Here is a 14781-nt window from a genome sequence, read left to right on the forward strand (position 1 = left end):
GGACACTGTATTTATCTCTTTTTTTTTTGAGTAGTGAACCAATACCAAGGTTGGCTTGAATGACAGGGATCAAACAGAAAAAGTTAGTAGTGCTGCAAGCCCAAGGATGAGAGTTTTCAATAACTTCTGGTGATCAAGTCAGAGAGTGAGTGGCTAGTTAAGGAACAAACTCACTCCTTCTTTTTTTTTTTTTTTTTATAGCAACACAAAATGATCCAACCTAGCCAAAAAGGAAAAAAGTGGAACAGTTAGGGATTTCTAAAGCTATTAAAAAGACCCCAAGGGTTTTATATGTTCACAAGGTAAAAATCACTCTATTTCACACATCATAGAATTGAAAGAATAGTATAAACAAAAGTCAAAGTTAAAATCAAAGGAACACAAGTAAGAATGTCCAAGCATGATGAAAAGAAGAATAAGGGAAGGAAAAGAGGGATACCTTGGAGTTTCAATCACAGTGTAAAAGGCTCATAGAGATCAATGACCAACATCAACACTTGGCATTTCAAGGAAAGGTTAAAGTTGACATTCACTTGAAAATTTGGTTAGAATGAGGATCAACATTAGAAGGTTAAAAACAGGTGAATAATAAATGGACCTCCACAGTGAATTTTCCGGGAACAAATGTAGCGAGTATTGAAACAAAACCTTATCACCAATAGAAAATGATTTCCTAACAATATGCTTATCATGAAAGGTTTTAGTTTTAGCCTTGTAAATCTTTGAGTTTTCATAGGCTTCATTTCTAAGTTCCTAAAAGGGAAGAGATGGAAGAGTAAGATCAAAATAACTCTGATGCAGAAAGGATGTCTAATTCAACGGAGGTGACAAGCTTTACCATACACTAAACGGATGGGGATTGACCCAAACGCTATATGAGCGGGCATAAAGCATAATCAAAGATGAAAAGAGTAGGGTTAAGTCTTTCTAAAAGAAGCATTAAACCTCAGACAGTGGATGGTATGCGTAGAAGCTTATGGGTGATTCATATTTTTCATCAAGGCTCAAAAGGGATAAGAAATGCTGCCCGTCACTAATCAAGCACGAGGAGTGCCAAAACGAGAGAAGATATTTTCCCTAAAAACTGACTACCACTGTGATCATTTGATTAAAGCTATGGCCTCTATCCATTGCTCACATAATCGAAAATAGAATATATAGATTCGTAAGAATTAGGGAATGGTCCCATAAAATCAATACCCCAAACATAAAAAATTCAACAATTAAAATTGGATTCAGGGGCAATGTTCTTGGCAACCAAGAGATTGAAAGCTTTGAAGCTCGCAAAAAGAAAATGAATCCTAAATATTGTAGGCCAATAGAAACATGAAGCACTTTTTGCGGTTTTCCTAGGCCCAAAATGACGCAGACATGGCAAAATGAAAGAAAGAATTTGTTCATGCCGGTCGAACGCTAATGATTTGATCGAACCTTTTTAAACAAGTATGGATCATCCGAAAAAATATTTCACTTGTGAATGGAACCGATATTTATCTTGGGTGGACCAATGGGATGGGGTTTCATTGGTCACAAGATAATTGACAATATCGCATACAAGGTACATGTTTACGATAACAATTGCTCATCTGGAAATGTTTCTAGAATTTGACTCTCTTCCTTTCTAGAATTAGAAAGGCGGGATAGATGGTCGAACTAAATTTTCAGTCCCTTTTTGTCCCTAATTTCTAAGTCAAACTCTTGTAGTAGAAGACCCAACGAATGAGTCGGGATTTTGCATCCTTCTTTGTAGCAAATATTTGATAGCGAATGATCGGTGTAAACAATTACATGACACATCAAATATGAGCGGAACTTCTAATGCAAACACAACAGCAAAAATTCTTTTTCGGTTGTCGTATAGTTAAGTTGTACATCATTGAGGGTTCGACTTGCATAAGAAATCACAATGGGCATCTTATTTAACCTTTGACTTAGCACGCCCCTAAAGCATAATCGAAGCATACACATTAACTCAAAGGGTTCTAACCAATTTGGTGCTTGTATTATAGGAGCGGTGGAGAGCTTCTCTTTCAATAGTTCAAAACATAGTAAGCACTCGAGGTAAAATGAAAGGGACATCTTTAGCAAGTAATGAAGTTAATGGTCGGCTATCTTGCTAAAGTCCTTTATAAAGGGCGGTAAAAACCAGATGACCTAGAAATGATCTAACATCCTTGACACTTTTAGGTGATGGTAAATTAGATATAGGATCAACCTTAGCCTTATCAACCATAATTCCTTCCTTAGAAACAATATGATCTAAGACTATTCCATTCTTCACCATGAAGTGACATTTCTCCCAATTAAGAACTAAATTTTTGGCTCTACTACGTTCAAGAACTAAGCGGAGATGGTGAAGGCAATCAGAAAAGGTAGACCCATGAATAGAGAAATCATCCATAAATACTTCCAAATAATCCTTTACCATATCTGAGAATATGCTCATCATGCACCGTTGGAATGTGGCAGGAGCATTGCATAACCCAAAGGGCATGCGTCGATAGGCATATGTTCCATATGGGCATGTGAATGTGGTTTTGTCTTGGTCTTCGGGTGCTATAGGAATTTGATTATAGCCAGAATAACCATCAAGGAAACAATAATAAGCATGGCCGGCTAAACGTTCTAACATTTGATCAATGAAAGGCAAAGGAAAATGATCCTTATGAGTAGCTGCATTAAGCTTCCGGTAATCAATACAAACACGCCAACCAATTTGAATACGAGTTGGGATGAGCTCATTGGTAGTAGATGTAACTACTGTGACTCCGGACTTCTTAGGAACAACTTGGACTGGGCTTACCCACTGGCTATCTGATATGGGATAGATAATCCCATTATCCATGCATTTCAACACTTCTTTGTGAATGGCTTCTTTCATCATAGGATTAGCCCTTCTTTGGGCATCCCTAAAGGGTTTGGATCCATCAATCAAATTTATATGATGTTGAACTATGGAGGGACTAATTCCTTTAATGTCAACCATTTGCCAACCTATGGCTTCTTGATTGTCTTTAAGCAAACAAAGAAGCTCATCCTCTTGGTCTTTGGTAAGATCAGATGCAATGATTATAGGAAGAGTTTCATTGGGGCCTAGAAAAGCATACCGAAGAGTTGAAGGCAAAGGTTTCAATTCTAGTTGGGGGGCCTCAACCACAGATGGGGCAGGAAGATTTCTAGACAACTTACCAAGTGGTTCATTAAATTGTTGCAAGCTCATCATATCAGAAAAAAAATCATTCCCTATATCCTCTAGCTCTTCCAAACAAGTGTAAAAATCATCATCAAAACCTTTTTCAATGGAGACATCAATATCATCAGAAATGCTTTGCAACATACTAATATTCTCAGAAAAGTTTGGTTGTTTCCTCAACCTAAAGACATTGAACTCAATGGATGTATTCCCAAATGATAACTTCAAAGACCATTTCGACAATTGATAAGAGCATTGCTTGTAGCTAAAAATGGTCTCCCTAATATCACAGGAATTTGGTCCTTAAGATTTGTAACTGGATGTGTGTCTAAGACAATGAAATCAATAGGAAAAACAAATTCTCCTATTTGAATTAACACATCTTCAATTATTCCATTGGGTATTTTGACAGATCTATCAGCCAACTGGAGAGTAACTGAGGTTGGTTTGAGTTCCCCAAGACCCAATTGTTTATAAACAGTATATGGCAATAAATTAACACTAGCGCCCAAGTCTAGTAAAGCATGCTCTATTTTTTTTTATCACCAATAACACATGGAATTGTTGGACTTCCTGGATCTCTATACTTAATTGGGACTTGTTCTGAAAGGATTGAACTTACATTTTTGTTAGAAAGGCCTTCTTTGGGACATTCGTGGTTCTCTTTTGAGTACACAAGTCTTTAAGAACCTTAGCATAAGAAGGGACTTGAGAAATAGCATCTAAAAGTGGAATGTTGACACTCACATTTTTGAAAACTTCTAAAATTTTGTCAACATTTTCATTCCTTTTGGTACTTGCTAATCGGCTAGGAAAAGGGGCTTTAGGTACATAAGATCTCTCATTTGAAGTTTGTTCTTCTCTCAGGGTTTCAGATAATGATTCATCAGACTTAGGTACCTCTAAAGCAATTTGTTCCTCCTCAACTTCTAAGGGTTCTTTAGACAAACCCTCATTAGGAGATACTTGAACATTCTCCGCATCATGATGGTCACTAATTTTGCTCTGGTCAGTAATAGGAGATTCACCTGTTAAATACCCTTTTCCACTTCTCAATGCATACATAGAAGTAATTGGCTCTAAAGAAGAAGAGGTGGTTTCAACTTGGTTGACTTGATTTGGTGGCCTTTGTTGAATCTGAGTCCTAGGATTTAACTCAGGCTGGCTAGGCATTTTACCTTTTTTTCACTCAGACAAAGCACTTGCAAGAGTGGAAATTTGTTTTTCCATATTATGCATAGAAGTCATGAAGGTGCTGGAAAGTACTTCCATATTCTTCTCTAAGGTAGAAAGACGAGAAAACTCTGGATTATTACCTCTATTGAAACCAGGTGGTGATTGGTTTTGTGCAATATGAGGCATACGAGGCACAATAGTTGGATTGACAGGCCTAGCTAAATTGGCATTCTGAAAATTAGAGGCTTGAGGGAACTGGACATTTGGATTATGAGAAAATTGGGCACTTTGTTTTTGAGGGGCACCAAAGTGATTTTGTGTGGAATAATTGCTTAATCCATTTTGGTTTTGCCCTTGAGACCATGAAAAGTTAGGATGATTCTTCCACCCAGGATTGTACGTGTTACTGTACGGGTTTGGAAACATTGCACTGACATTCTCATGTTGGTCTCCAGAATAGCTAGGACATTCCTCAATTACATGTGTAGGAGACTGACACCATGCACACATAGCAATAGATTTGTCAATAAAATGTGCTTGACTAGGTGGTGGTGGTGCAGCTTTAACTACCAAAGTCTTTAACTTTTTCAAAAGATTATCTATTTGTGCTTCCGTATGAACTTGGCTATCAACAAAATATCCCCTACTAGTCCTTTCAGACTCTTGGGTTGACTCCCATTCTCTAGTTCTATCTGCTAGGTCTAAAAGAAATTCCCAAGCTTCAGAATCATCAAAAAGATGTAAATCCTGTGGGGCACATAGATTCCAAGAGTTGCTTTGTTTGATAATCGATACCCTCATAAATTATTTGGCATAAATGCCATAATTCTATACCATGGTGAGGGCATTCTTGGAGAAGGCTTTGGAACCTCTCCATTACCTTAGCAAAGGACTCACTGGGTTTCTGACGAAATTGAAGAATATCATTTCTTATTTTATTCGTCTTAGAGAAAGGAAAGAATTTTTCAAGAAGAGGACAGTAAATTGTTCCCATGTGATAATGCTATCCCTAGGTAAGCTATAAAGCCACTTTTTAGCTTGATCCTTTAATGCAAATGTAATGAATCTTAGTCTTACAGCATCATCAGTGAGCTGTTGTACCTTCATAAGGACACAAACCTCCTCAAACTCCCTAAGGAACAAATATGCATCTTGATGAGGTAACCCATGAAATTGGGGTAACATAGATAGATAATGAGATTTGAGCTCAAAATTATTACCCCTCACTTCAGGTAAACGTATACAAGAAGGTTGTGCAGATCGGGTAGGATAAAATCTATCCCTAAGACTCTTAGGTGGAGGTGGTGGAGGTAGACCTTCCATGGTCAAGGTAGACACTCGGACAATTCTATTTGTAGAATCACGAGTCCAGACACACATGCACTAACCACTTAATGCAATTAATGGCTTTTATGAAAGAATGAGATTTTTTTTTTTAAATAAAAAAAAAAAAAAAAAAAGAATTAAAAAAAAAAAAAAAAAAAAAAACGAAGGGAAAGTAATGAATTTCCCACCACAAAGATTGAAACAATGATTCCAAAGCTGTAAGGTTGCCGTATAGCTGAGCGCTTATAGGTTTGACAGCAAGGGAATCCGTATAGTCTTCGGAGCCACCTACAATCGAATCCTGGGATTCTGCTGTAAAGTGGGGACTACTATACGTTTTTGTTTCTACTCAAGTTAAGAGTAATATCTTTGAATTCTTTTTTTAATTTTTAAATCACTTCGATTTACCTAAGAATGAGAAAAACAAAGTGGACTAATACCTCCCCGGCAACAGCGCCAAAAACTTGTTTGTGAATTTTAAAAGTAACCGCAAGCGCACGGTATCGTGTAGCTAACGGGTCGATCTCAAGGAGATATGCCACTTATAATTCAACTTCTTAATAGTAATGCGAGAGTGGAATGATTCAATTTTTGTTAACTAATTAACTAAACTAAACGAGCCTAATCTATACTTCTAATGCAATCGAATTGAAACGAACAATAAATTAAACACAATCAATGCATAAATAAAAGACAGGAAAATGCAGATGCAACACCACCCCCCCCGGGGAGAGGCACGACCGAGGCTCTCGACCGTAGTGGTCCGAGATTATGAATGAATAGGCAGAACAATAAATAATGCTGAAAGTAAATCCTAAATTAAGAATATGGAGGGGGAGATAGAAGCGGGAATGGAGGGAGGAGAGAAGATTAATAAAGAAGGTTACTTACTTGCGAATTGAACAAACGATTCGAATCTCAACCAACCCTAACAACCAGATCTAGATCTAGAATGATCTAAATCTGCAATTGCTATGCCCAGAGAAAAACGAATCTAAAAAAATTGAAACTTGAACTTGAACTTGAAGCTTGAACTTGAATTGCATTACATAAAAAAAAATTAAACCTAAATATTTAATCTAGAAATTTAAATCTCACTAATGCAAGCAAAGAAAACTAAAGAAAACTTAAATAAACTGAAGAGAGAAGAAAGAATGCTTCTACTAAGCTCTAGAACACGTTCTCCTTTGATGGAGTAGGCTCTCATTTTATAGAGTTTACATGAGATATGAAGCACGGCTGAATTTGAATAAAACTCAGGGTTTCTACTTGACTCATCCAATTAGGGTTTTGATGTACTAATCGCGCCAACTTAGAGAGATCAGATGCATAATCCCACCGTTGGATTTGAGTTTTAAGTAGTCGTGAAGCTCTCCTCCAAAAATCAGCACGATCGGACATCAGATGACCGTTCGATGAAGGGTTTGATCGAAACTGGACAGAGGCATTCAAAAACGGGATTTTTGCTTCATCCTTATCTGAATATAATTCTTTTTCCTCTTTTTCTTTCTTTAATCAAATCCCAAATAGAAAATAAGATATTGAGGTATGCAAGGACTCTTTTCCATTTGGACTCTCTCAATAATATCTCTGTAGATATGATTTAAAATCTCAGCCGTAGATCAGATTTGCATTCTTTATCTCTTCAATATTTCGGAGTTGGCCCATAATCACACATCTCTAGCCCATCATGCTTCAGATCGGACCCATTTTCGCATTTGAGAATTTGGATGAACTTCTTGACGTGTAAAATAGCATGATTCAAGCCCAAAACTCCAAATATTTGCTTAAATCTTGAAAAGTCCTAAAATCTGCAAAAACAACATAAAACCCAAGGTAACTCCATTCTAAGTGTATAAAATGCATGCTTTATGCCCTAAGATTTCACACATAAATGTGTTCATCAGTCATCAATCAATCTTCTCTTCATCAAGGCGTAGTCTCTTCTCTATATCCAACACTGTCTTCAAGTATGGGGCATCATCTTCAATCTCCATAGGTTTGGAGTCGAACACTATGTCTTCTACTAATATGGCCCATAGTTGACTTTCATTTCTACTTTGGGTCTTCGGACCTATAGACAAAAGAGTATCCGGGTCAAGGTTAGGGCCGGGTTTCACAATTGAAGCCGGTTAACCCATGATTCTAGTGGCTGGGTCCTGTATATCGAGCAGGCCCACTATCATCATAGAGAGGTAGGGTTACATATAATAGATAAGGGCTCTTGGGCGCTCAAGACCGGTAACCAACCCGTGAGAGGACATGGAGAGCATCATGTCCATTATATGTGGATGACCATTGGGTTGAGGAATGGGATCCAACAGATGCCTCCTGTTGAGGATTCCATTCATAGGTGGGAAGGTATTGAACCAACAGAGCACTAGGCGTGAGGGGAGATATCCGGACCATATGTAGTATGAGACCGTATGACCTTGCATTGGGCTTAGGTTTATCCCTGACACACTCCAGATCTTATACCAATGGTGATGTGAGAGAGTGGTGACTTAATCCCCAACCGTGGCTCGATGAGACTTTACCCAACAACCACGGAGAACCCAACAGACATGCTTTGGTGCCGTGAGGGAAGAGTGATGAGACCGCCCAAAGAAGACTGGTGTATGACTTAATGCGTGTCTACTCTAGAGAATACATTATAGAGTTAAGAACCTCATATCATCACCATGCATTTATTTACTTATATTATTGAATACATGATTGTCTTATGAGTTATAACATGGGAATTGGATGAATATATGATGTGATTGTTAGTTACCTCACTGAGTTCTATGAACTAATTTCTTTATTTTTGTTTGCTCTTTAGACTGCTCAACAGGTTATGAGGACCCACTATCGCTAAAGATCTTTTGTTAAGTGATTATTAGGATGGAGTATTTGGAGAAGAAGTGGAGGCACATGATACTTCTTGTTCGTGGTAGGACTGCTCTTATGGAGATTCCTTTCCTTAGAGTATCTTTAGATTATTTCCGCTGCAACATTAAACATTCTTGTTTTTCTTAGAACTATGATGTTTAGTTTTTGAAAGGAAGTTTTGGATATTGTAATCTTTTCTTTCCATTCTTGATTATTGAATACTTGAACTTGTTTATTTCCTATCCATTTAATTTTACTTTATCATGTATTGTATGGAATTGTCACTAAACCTACATCTTGTGGTGTATCACCCCCATGGGTGTTCTAGTAAAACCGGATCCGGCTGGGTGGGATGTGACAAAAGGCATCAGAGCCTAGGTTCATACAAGTCCTAACTTTATATGATACAATAGGGGCATTTGAGTCATTGATCCTTAAATGACTCTATTAAATAAAGGTGAATAATAGGCTTAACATGAACTTAGGAAAATTTTGATTTTAATAGTTGCATAATGAATTCAACTTGAATAAGATACAATAAGTAAATGAAACACAAAAGTCACATATTAATTCAACTAAAGCATAAGGCACAATAAGTATATGAAATATCAAAGTTCATAACTAATAAAATTCTTAGATTCAAAATATTACAACCCCATATCAAGTGAAAGAGCATGGGCAAACATGCATAATAAAATTATATGTTCGAAATAAAATGAAACTGAGTGGAGTAAGTAAATCTCTAGCGCTCTGGCGGGGTCATGTCTTGACAAAGGAAGTTCTTCCAATGCTCGACTCGGGCTTGGATGTCTATCATTCATCGGACAATCTCTTGCAGTTGAGTGTGAATCTCTACAATCTGCTGACCCATGAAATTCTGCTTTTGCTCTACTCTTCCTATTGCGGCCAAGAGTGTTGCCCACATGGCAGGATCAACTGCAGGTACCGGTGGAGCCCTCCTACTACAGGAAGACTTACCCTCCTCCATGTGACGTTCTAGTGGCAGATGCTCCTGTTGTCTACCTCCTTCACCATCATCTGTTAAAATTGGAGAGTTGGGTCCATCTCGAATTCCCATCTAAGAGATAAGTTTTCTCCCAATGTTATCTCCCAGATTTTCCCTCAACTCTTCTGTGTCAGAGAAGTCCATTCCGAAGTGTCTGAAGATTCAAGTTAAGAGACGCCCATGCCCTATGTGTGATACCTCAGGATGTTGCGTTCTATGGATCATTGCACACTGAATGATCTATGCAAGGTCTATGGGATATCCCACATAAAGGGCGAAGGTGATGAATGCCTACATGATGGAGATCTCATCTTGATGCCCACCCTTTGGCAAGATGTTGCGGCTAACAATGCAAGAAATAAGTCTTGGGGAAGGAAGCATACTTCTCCCTTGTCGCACATGATCGCACTCGCGATTGCACAACATCGAAAAGATAAGAAGTCTCTCAGTGTAATTGATGGAATCATCCCCACCGTTGGATGGAATCCACCTCATCTCATCCGAGACGTATGGTACATCCATAATTGCAGCTAATAATTCAGTATTGAATTGGATGAGTGTACCTCTAACCCGAGATCGGATAGTGAGAATGGTTCCTCCATTGTTAGCTGGAAGCTCAAGAAAAAGTCGATTGCTGTACAAATATCAAATCAAATAGGGGTAAGCCGGTTAGTTGAAATTCAGCATGCTGCCCCATCCTAGTGCTGCAAATCTCTCGTATACCTGGAATGGAGCCACTGGGCGTGGCTCAATGAATTGTTCGTACTCAATGAGCCGATTTTGGAAGGAGTTGAGATACAATATTTTTACTTCGACGTTGTCGAATAATTAAGGAAGTTGGACTCCCCGGCCTTGTCCATGACCTCCACCATGTTGAGCCATCTGAAATTTAGGAAGAAAATTCAGAATTTTGGTACTATGGACAGTAAAAGTGAACACTGCTGTGAATAGTGATTTTTGCGAAATTTTCATGAGATGATGTGGAGAAACGTGTAGATCTAAACAAAAAAATTATGGGAAAGTGAAGAGGATGCTATGAGGATTGTAGATCTACAAGAATATTGGAAATCCCACGGACAAAAACGCAAAATCGCGAAAGCCTAGCGAAAGCTCACAAAAGTGGTATGTAGAGAAAGCTTACCTTTCGTTTTGCGGATGATTTGTCGTCGGATCTTGCGTTTGAGCATCGTACGTGGCTAGATCTGAGCAGAAGTATGGAAGAACCCACCCCAAAGCAAGAGAGGAAAGTTATAAAGTGAAAAGAGGTGAAAAAGTTTGAAAAAAGTGATTTTTGGGCATGGGCGGTCATATAAAACGACCCCTTCAGCTGTTTTGGTGAGCGCAATACAACTTGCGCGCCACGTGCAACAGCCACACTCACACACCACGCACAGAAAGGACTTCAAAAAAAAAAAAAAAAAAAAAAATTTGGCAGGTCTCTGATTTTAGAGACCTACCGAGCGAGTGGGCGATTGAGTCAACCAATCGGCCCAACCCCCCCATGGTCAAAAAAAAAAAAAAAAAAAAAAAATGGAAATCCTATTTTTTTTTTTTTAGCTCAATTGGCTTTCATACTTGCTTTTAGCTCAATTAATTGCTGAAGTTTGATATAAGAATTGGACGTTTTGAGTTTGTGATTTTGGAATTAATGAGTTTATGGTGTTATCAAGATGGTTAATTTGAGAAACCCATCTGTTGGGAATGGAAGTAGTGATGGCTCTCCTAATGATTCCAGTCGGGAAGGAGCAAGTGGTGTTCCTCCACCTAGTACAGAAACACCCCTTCCTCAAGGAGGTAACCTACCCGATGCACCACTGTTGGCTGCAACTTAGGATGTGTTCAACATTATGACGAACATGATGCAGCAGCAGCAGACTCAGATCAATGCACTCATGCAAGGAGTGGTGGCTATAGGAAATAGGCCTGCACCTCAAGTTCATGGTGCTGGAACCTCCACTCAAGGAGGGAATCAAGAGACTTTCGATTTGGGATCTCACAACAAATTGATGGAGCAGTTCCTCAAGATTTGTGTCCCAGCATTCACCGGAATCACTAAGGACATCTTGTTCTTGAACAAGTGGCTAAGAGAAATGGAGAAAGCCTTCCGTCACTAAGGTGTGATGAAGAGCAAAAGATAGTGTGTGTTGAACAGAAGCTTCAACATGAGGCTGATGCTTGGTGGAATGCCACACAACCTATCTTGACGGCACAACATTCGGTTGTCACTTGGGAGATTTTCAAAGAAGCGTTCTACTAGAACTATTTCCCAGTGTCGGTAAGAGATTCCAAGGAGGCTAATTCATGGCCCTTCAGCAAGGAACCCTCTCTGTTCTCGATTATCAGCAGATGTTCGAGGAGCTTTTCTTCTTTGCTCCGGTATTTATGAAGGTTGACTTGGAGAAAGCCAAGAAATTCTCGAAAGGTTTGAAGCCAACCATCAGAACTTACATGGCCATACAACCTATAGTGAGTTATGCTCAAGTCGTTCAAGCAGCAAAGAAGATTGAAGAAGGAGAAAGAAAGAACCAACTATAGAGGAGTTTGGCTAATAAGGGACCCAGTCCTTATGTGAATAGAAATCAAGGAAGGTTCACTAGGCCTTCACCTTACCCCAATCCTCAGTTTCAACCAAGAGGATCAAGGTTTGGTTATGGGAATAGTGGTGCACCTATGCGACCAGCTGGTACTACTCCACCATCAGGACCTATTTATGCTAATCCGCGTCCTGTAAATGGCCCTAGACCAGTAGTTCAGCCAGCTACAATTTGAGGTCAAGGAGAGCTTACATGCTTCTATTGCAAGAAACCTGGACATATGGCTCACTTCAGCCCACAGAAAGGAAGTCAGCCTAATACTTCTTTTAGGCCACCTCAACAACCTCAAGCAGGAAAGATGTATAGTGTGACTGGGACTGAGATAGACCAGAGTCATGATGTAGTGATAGGTACTCTTCTTATTGCTTCAGTTCTTGCATTTGTATTATTTGACATTGGAGCCTCACACTCATTCATTGCATCATCATTTGTGAGGCGTACTTCTTTACCATCTAGTAAACTATGTTATGACCTAGTGGTTAGTACACCTACTCGGTCTCTAGTAAAACTTGATGAAGTAGTTGGACCTTGTCCTATAACTGTTGAAGGAAAAGATCTAGAGGCTCAACATGTGAAATTGATTATGAAGGACTTTGATGTTGTCTTAGGCATGGATTGGCTAACAGCTCACAAGGCAATCATCTCATGTTCAGAGAAGAAAGTTCAATTTCATCCCGTTGATGGCCCTATTTTTGAGTTCCATAATGATTTGGGAAAGTAGTGCGAGAAGACTTTAGTGGCAGCACTTCAAGCGAAGGAACTGGTTGGAGGAGCTAAACTTTGTGCTTCTATGGAAGAAAAGAAGGAAGTGAAGTCCATTGAAGACCTTGAAGTAGTGAAGAACTTCAGAGATATTTTTCCTGACAAATTACCCGAAATACCCCCAGAAAGAGAGTTGGATTTTGCCATTGAATTGATACCTGGAATTGCACTTGTGTTCAAAGCTCCATATAGAATGGCACCCATGGAGTTGAAAGAACTTCAAGACCAACTAAATGAATTACTAGGGAGAGTTTTCATTCAACCTAGTGTATATCCTTGGGGAACTCCGGTGTTGTTCGTGAAGAAGAAAGATGGAAGTATGAGGATGTGTATCAACTATAGAGAATTGAACCAACATACCAGCAAGAATAGATATCCCCAATCGAGAATTGATGATTTGTTTGATCAATTGGGGAGCCTCAATTTTCTCTAAAATTGACTTGCGATCAGGATATCATCAATTGAGGGTGAAAGCTAGTGACATATGCAAAATGGCTTTTAGGACTTGATATGGTCATTACAAATTCAAAGTGATGCCGTTCGGTCTGACTTATGCACCAGCCGCTTTCATGGATTTGATGAATAAGATATTTCATGATGTCTTAGATAAATTTATCATAGTCTTTATTGATGACATCTTGATTTATTCTAAGGATGAGAAAGAGCATGTCGAATACTTAAGGTTTGCTTTTGCAAAGGTTAAGAGAAAAGAAGTTGTATGCGAAGTTTTCCAAATGTGAGTTTTGTCTTTCACAGGTAGTGTTTTTGAGACGTGTTGTATGTGCGGACGGAATCAAAGTGGATCCAAATAAGGTCAAGGCAGTGGCAGATTGGGATCAACCCAAGTTGGTTACTGAAATTAGAAGTTTCTTGGGACTTGCTGAATACTATAGGAGATTTATTGAAAATTTCTCTAGGTTATCCGCCCCAATGACAAGATTGACAAAGGAAGGCGTGAAGTTCGTGTGGAGTGAATCATGTGAAAACAACATCCAAGAGATGAAGAAGAGATTGAACAATGCACCGGTTTCGACTGTACCTGATAACTCTGGAGGAGTGACGGTCTACACGGATGCATCGAAGATCGGTCTTGGTTGTGTGTTAATGCAACATGGAAAAGTGGTAGCCTATGCATCACGACAACTCAAGGATTATGAACACAACTATCTCACTCATGATCTTGAGTTGGCTACGGTGGTTTTTGCTTTGAAGATATGGCGCCACTATCTTTATGGAGAGAAGATAGCCATTTTCACCAACCATAAGAGCTTGAAATACTTCTTCACCCAGAAGGAGTTGAATATGAGACAACGTCGGTGGTTGGAGCTGGTAATAGACTACGATTGCAATCTCCAGTACCATCCGTGTAAAACAAATGTAGTGGCCAATGCCTTGAGTAGGAAGAGCACTCGAGGAGTGACTGATCTTAATGTTCTTAGTAAGCCTTTGTTGAACTCTATTATGAAGTTGGAGTTGGAGATTGTGCCGGAAGGTTCTGATGTGATCCTTGCCTCTTTGACAGCAAGGCCTGCCCTAAGAGATAGGATCATTACCTTATAGTCTTCAGATCCTTTGTTGCAAGAAAAGTTAGAGAAGATTTCTTCAGACCCTCAAGAGATGATTGGTTTTTCTTTATCCTCCGATAATGTTCTAGTGTACAGAGGAAGAATATGTGTACTGGCAAATGAAGATCTTAGAAAAGAGATTTTGGGTGAAGCACATTACTCTGTGTTCATTGTGCATCCCGGTAGCGCCAAGATTTACAAGGACTTGAAAGAACACTATTGATGGGTTGGTTTGAAAAATGATGTTGAAGACTTTGTGGCCAAGTGTGGAACTTGCCGAAGGGTAAA

General features: G+C 39.0%; 2 protein-coding genes and 1 non-coding gene across 3 annotated transcripts; 2 read left to right on the forward strand and 1 right to left on the reverse strand.

The window, feature by feature from the left end:
- Window positions 1-2116: 2116 nt before the first annotated feature.
- LOC149018790 (uncharacterized) lies at window positions 2117-4258 on the reverse strand. The gene is made up of 3 exons (XM_089153970.1): window positions 3816-4258; window positions 3190-3374; window positions 2117-2814 (listed from the first exon to the last, which is right to left on the reverse strand). Exons 1-3 carry the CDS (start codon window positions 4256-4258, stop codon window positions 2117-2119), a joined length of 1326 nt encoding a protein of 441 aa, XP_089010096.1.
- A 941-nt stretch (window positions 4259-5199) lies between these two features.
- Window positions 5200-5306, forward strand: LOC149018791 (small nucleolar RNA R71). Its single transcript, XR_016173253.1, has one exon. It is a non-coding gene; the product is annotated as a small nucleolar RNA R71 (small nucleolar RNA).
- A 7080-nt stretch (window positions 5307-12386) lies between these two features.
- LOC149018792 (uncharacterized) lies at window positions 12387-14488 on the forward strand. Its single transcript, XM_089153971.1, has 3 exons — window positions 12387-12800; window positions 12888-13196; window positions 13685-14488. Exons 1-3 carry the CDS (start codon window positions 12387-12389, stop codon window positions 14486-14488), a joined length of 1527 nt encoding a protein of 508 aa, XP_089010097.1.
- The last annotated feature ends 293 nt before the right edge of the window (window positions 14489-14781 follow it).

This window comes from Hakea prostrata, chromosome 4 (genome assembly GCF_041222555.1).
Source record: "Hakea prostrata isolate BN-2017 chromosome 4, UWA_Hpros_2, whole genome shotgun sequence".
Classification (NCBI taxonomy): Eukaryota; Viridiplantae; Streptophyta; class Magnoliopsida; order Proteales; family Proteaceae; genus Hakea; species Hakea prostrata.

Excerpts from the sequence above, each read along its gene's own strand:
- LOC149018790 (XM_089153970.1), bottom strand. The coding sequence starts at position 4,258 with ATGTATGCATTGAGAAGTGGAAAAGGGTATTTAACAGGTGAATCTCCT. Across the intron at positions 3,375-3,815 it reads AAGGCCTTTCTAACAAAAAT|GTTGAGGAAACAACCAAACT; the intron begins GTAAGTTCAATC and ends CAATGTCTTTAG. Across the intron at positions 2,815-3,189 it reads ACAATTTAATGAACCACTTG|ATAGCCAGTGGGTAAGCCCA; the intron begins GTAAGTTGTCTA and ends ATCCCATATCAG.
- LOC149018792 (XM_089153971.1), top strand. The coding sequence starts at position 12,387 with ATGGCTCACTTCAGCCCACAGAAAGGAAGTCAGCCTAATACTTCTTTT. Across the intron at positions 12,801-12,887 it reads ATTGGCTAACAGCTCACAAG|TGCGAGAAGACTTTAGTGGC; the intron begins GCAATCATCTCA and ends TTGGGAAAGTAG. Across the intron at positions 13,197-13,684 it reads GAGTTTTCATTCAACCTAGT|GTAGTGTTTTTGAGACGTGT; the intron begins GTATATCCTTGG and ends TGTCTTTCACAG.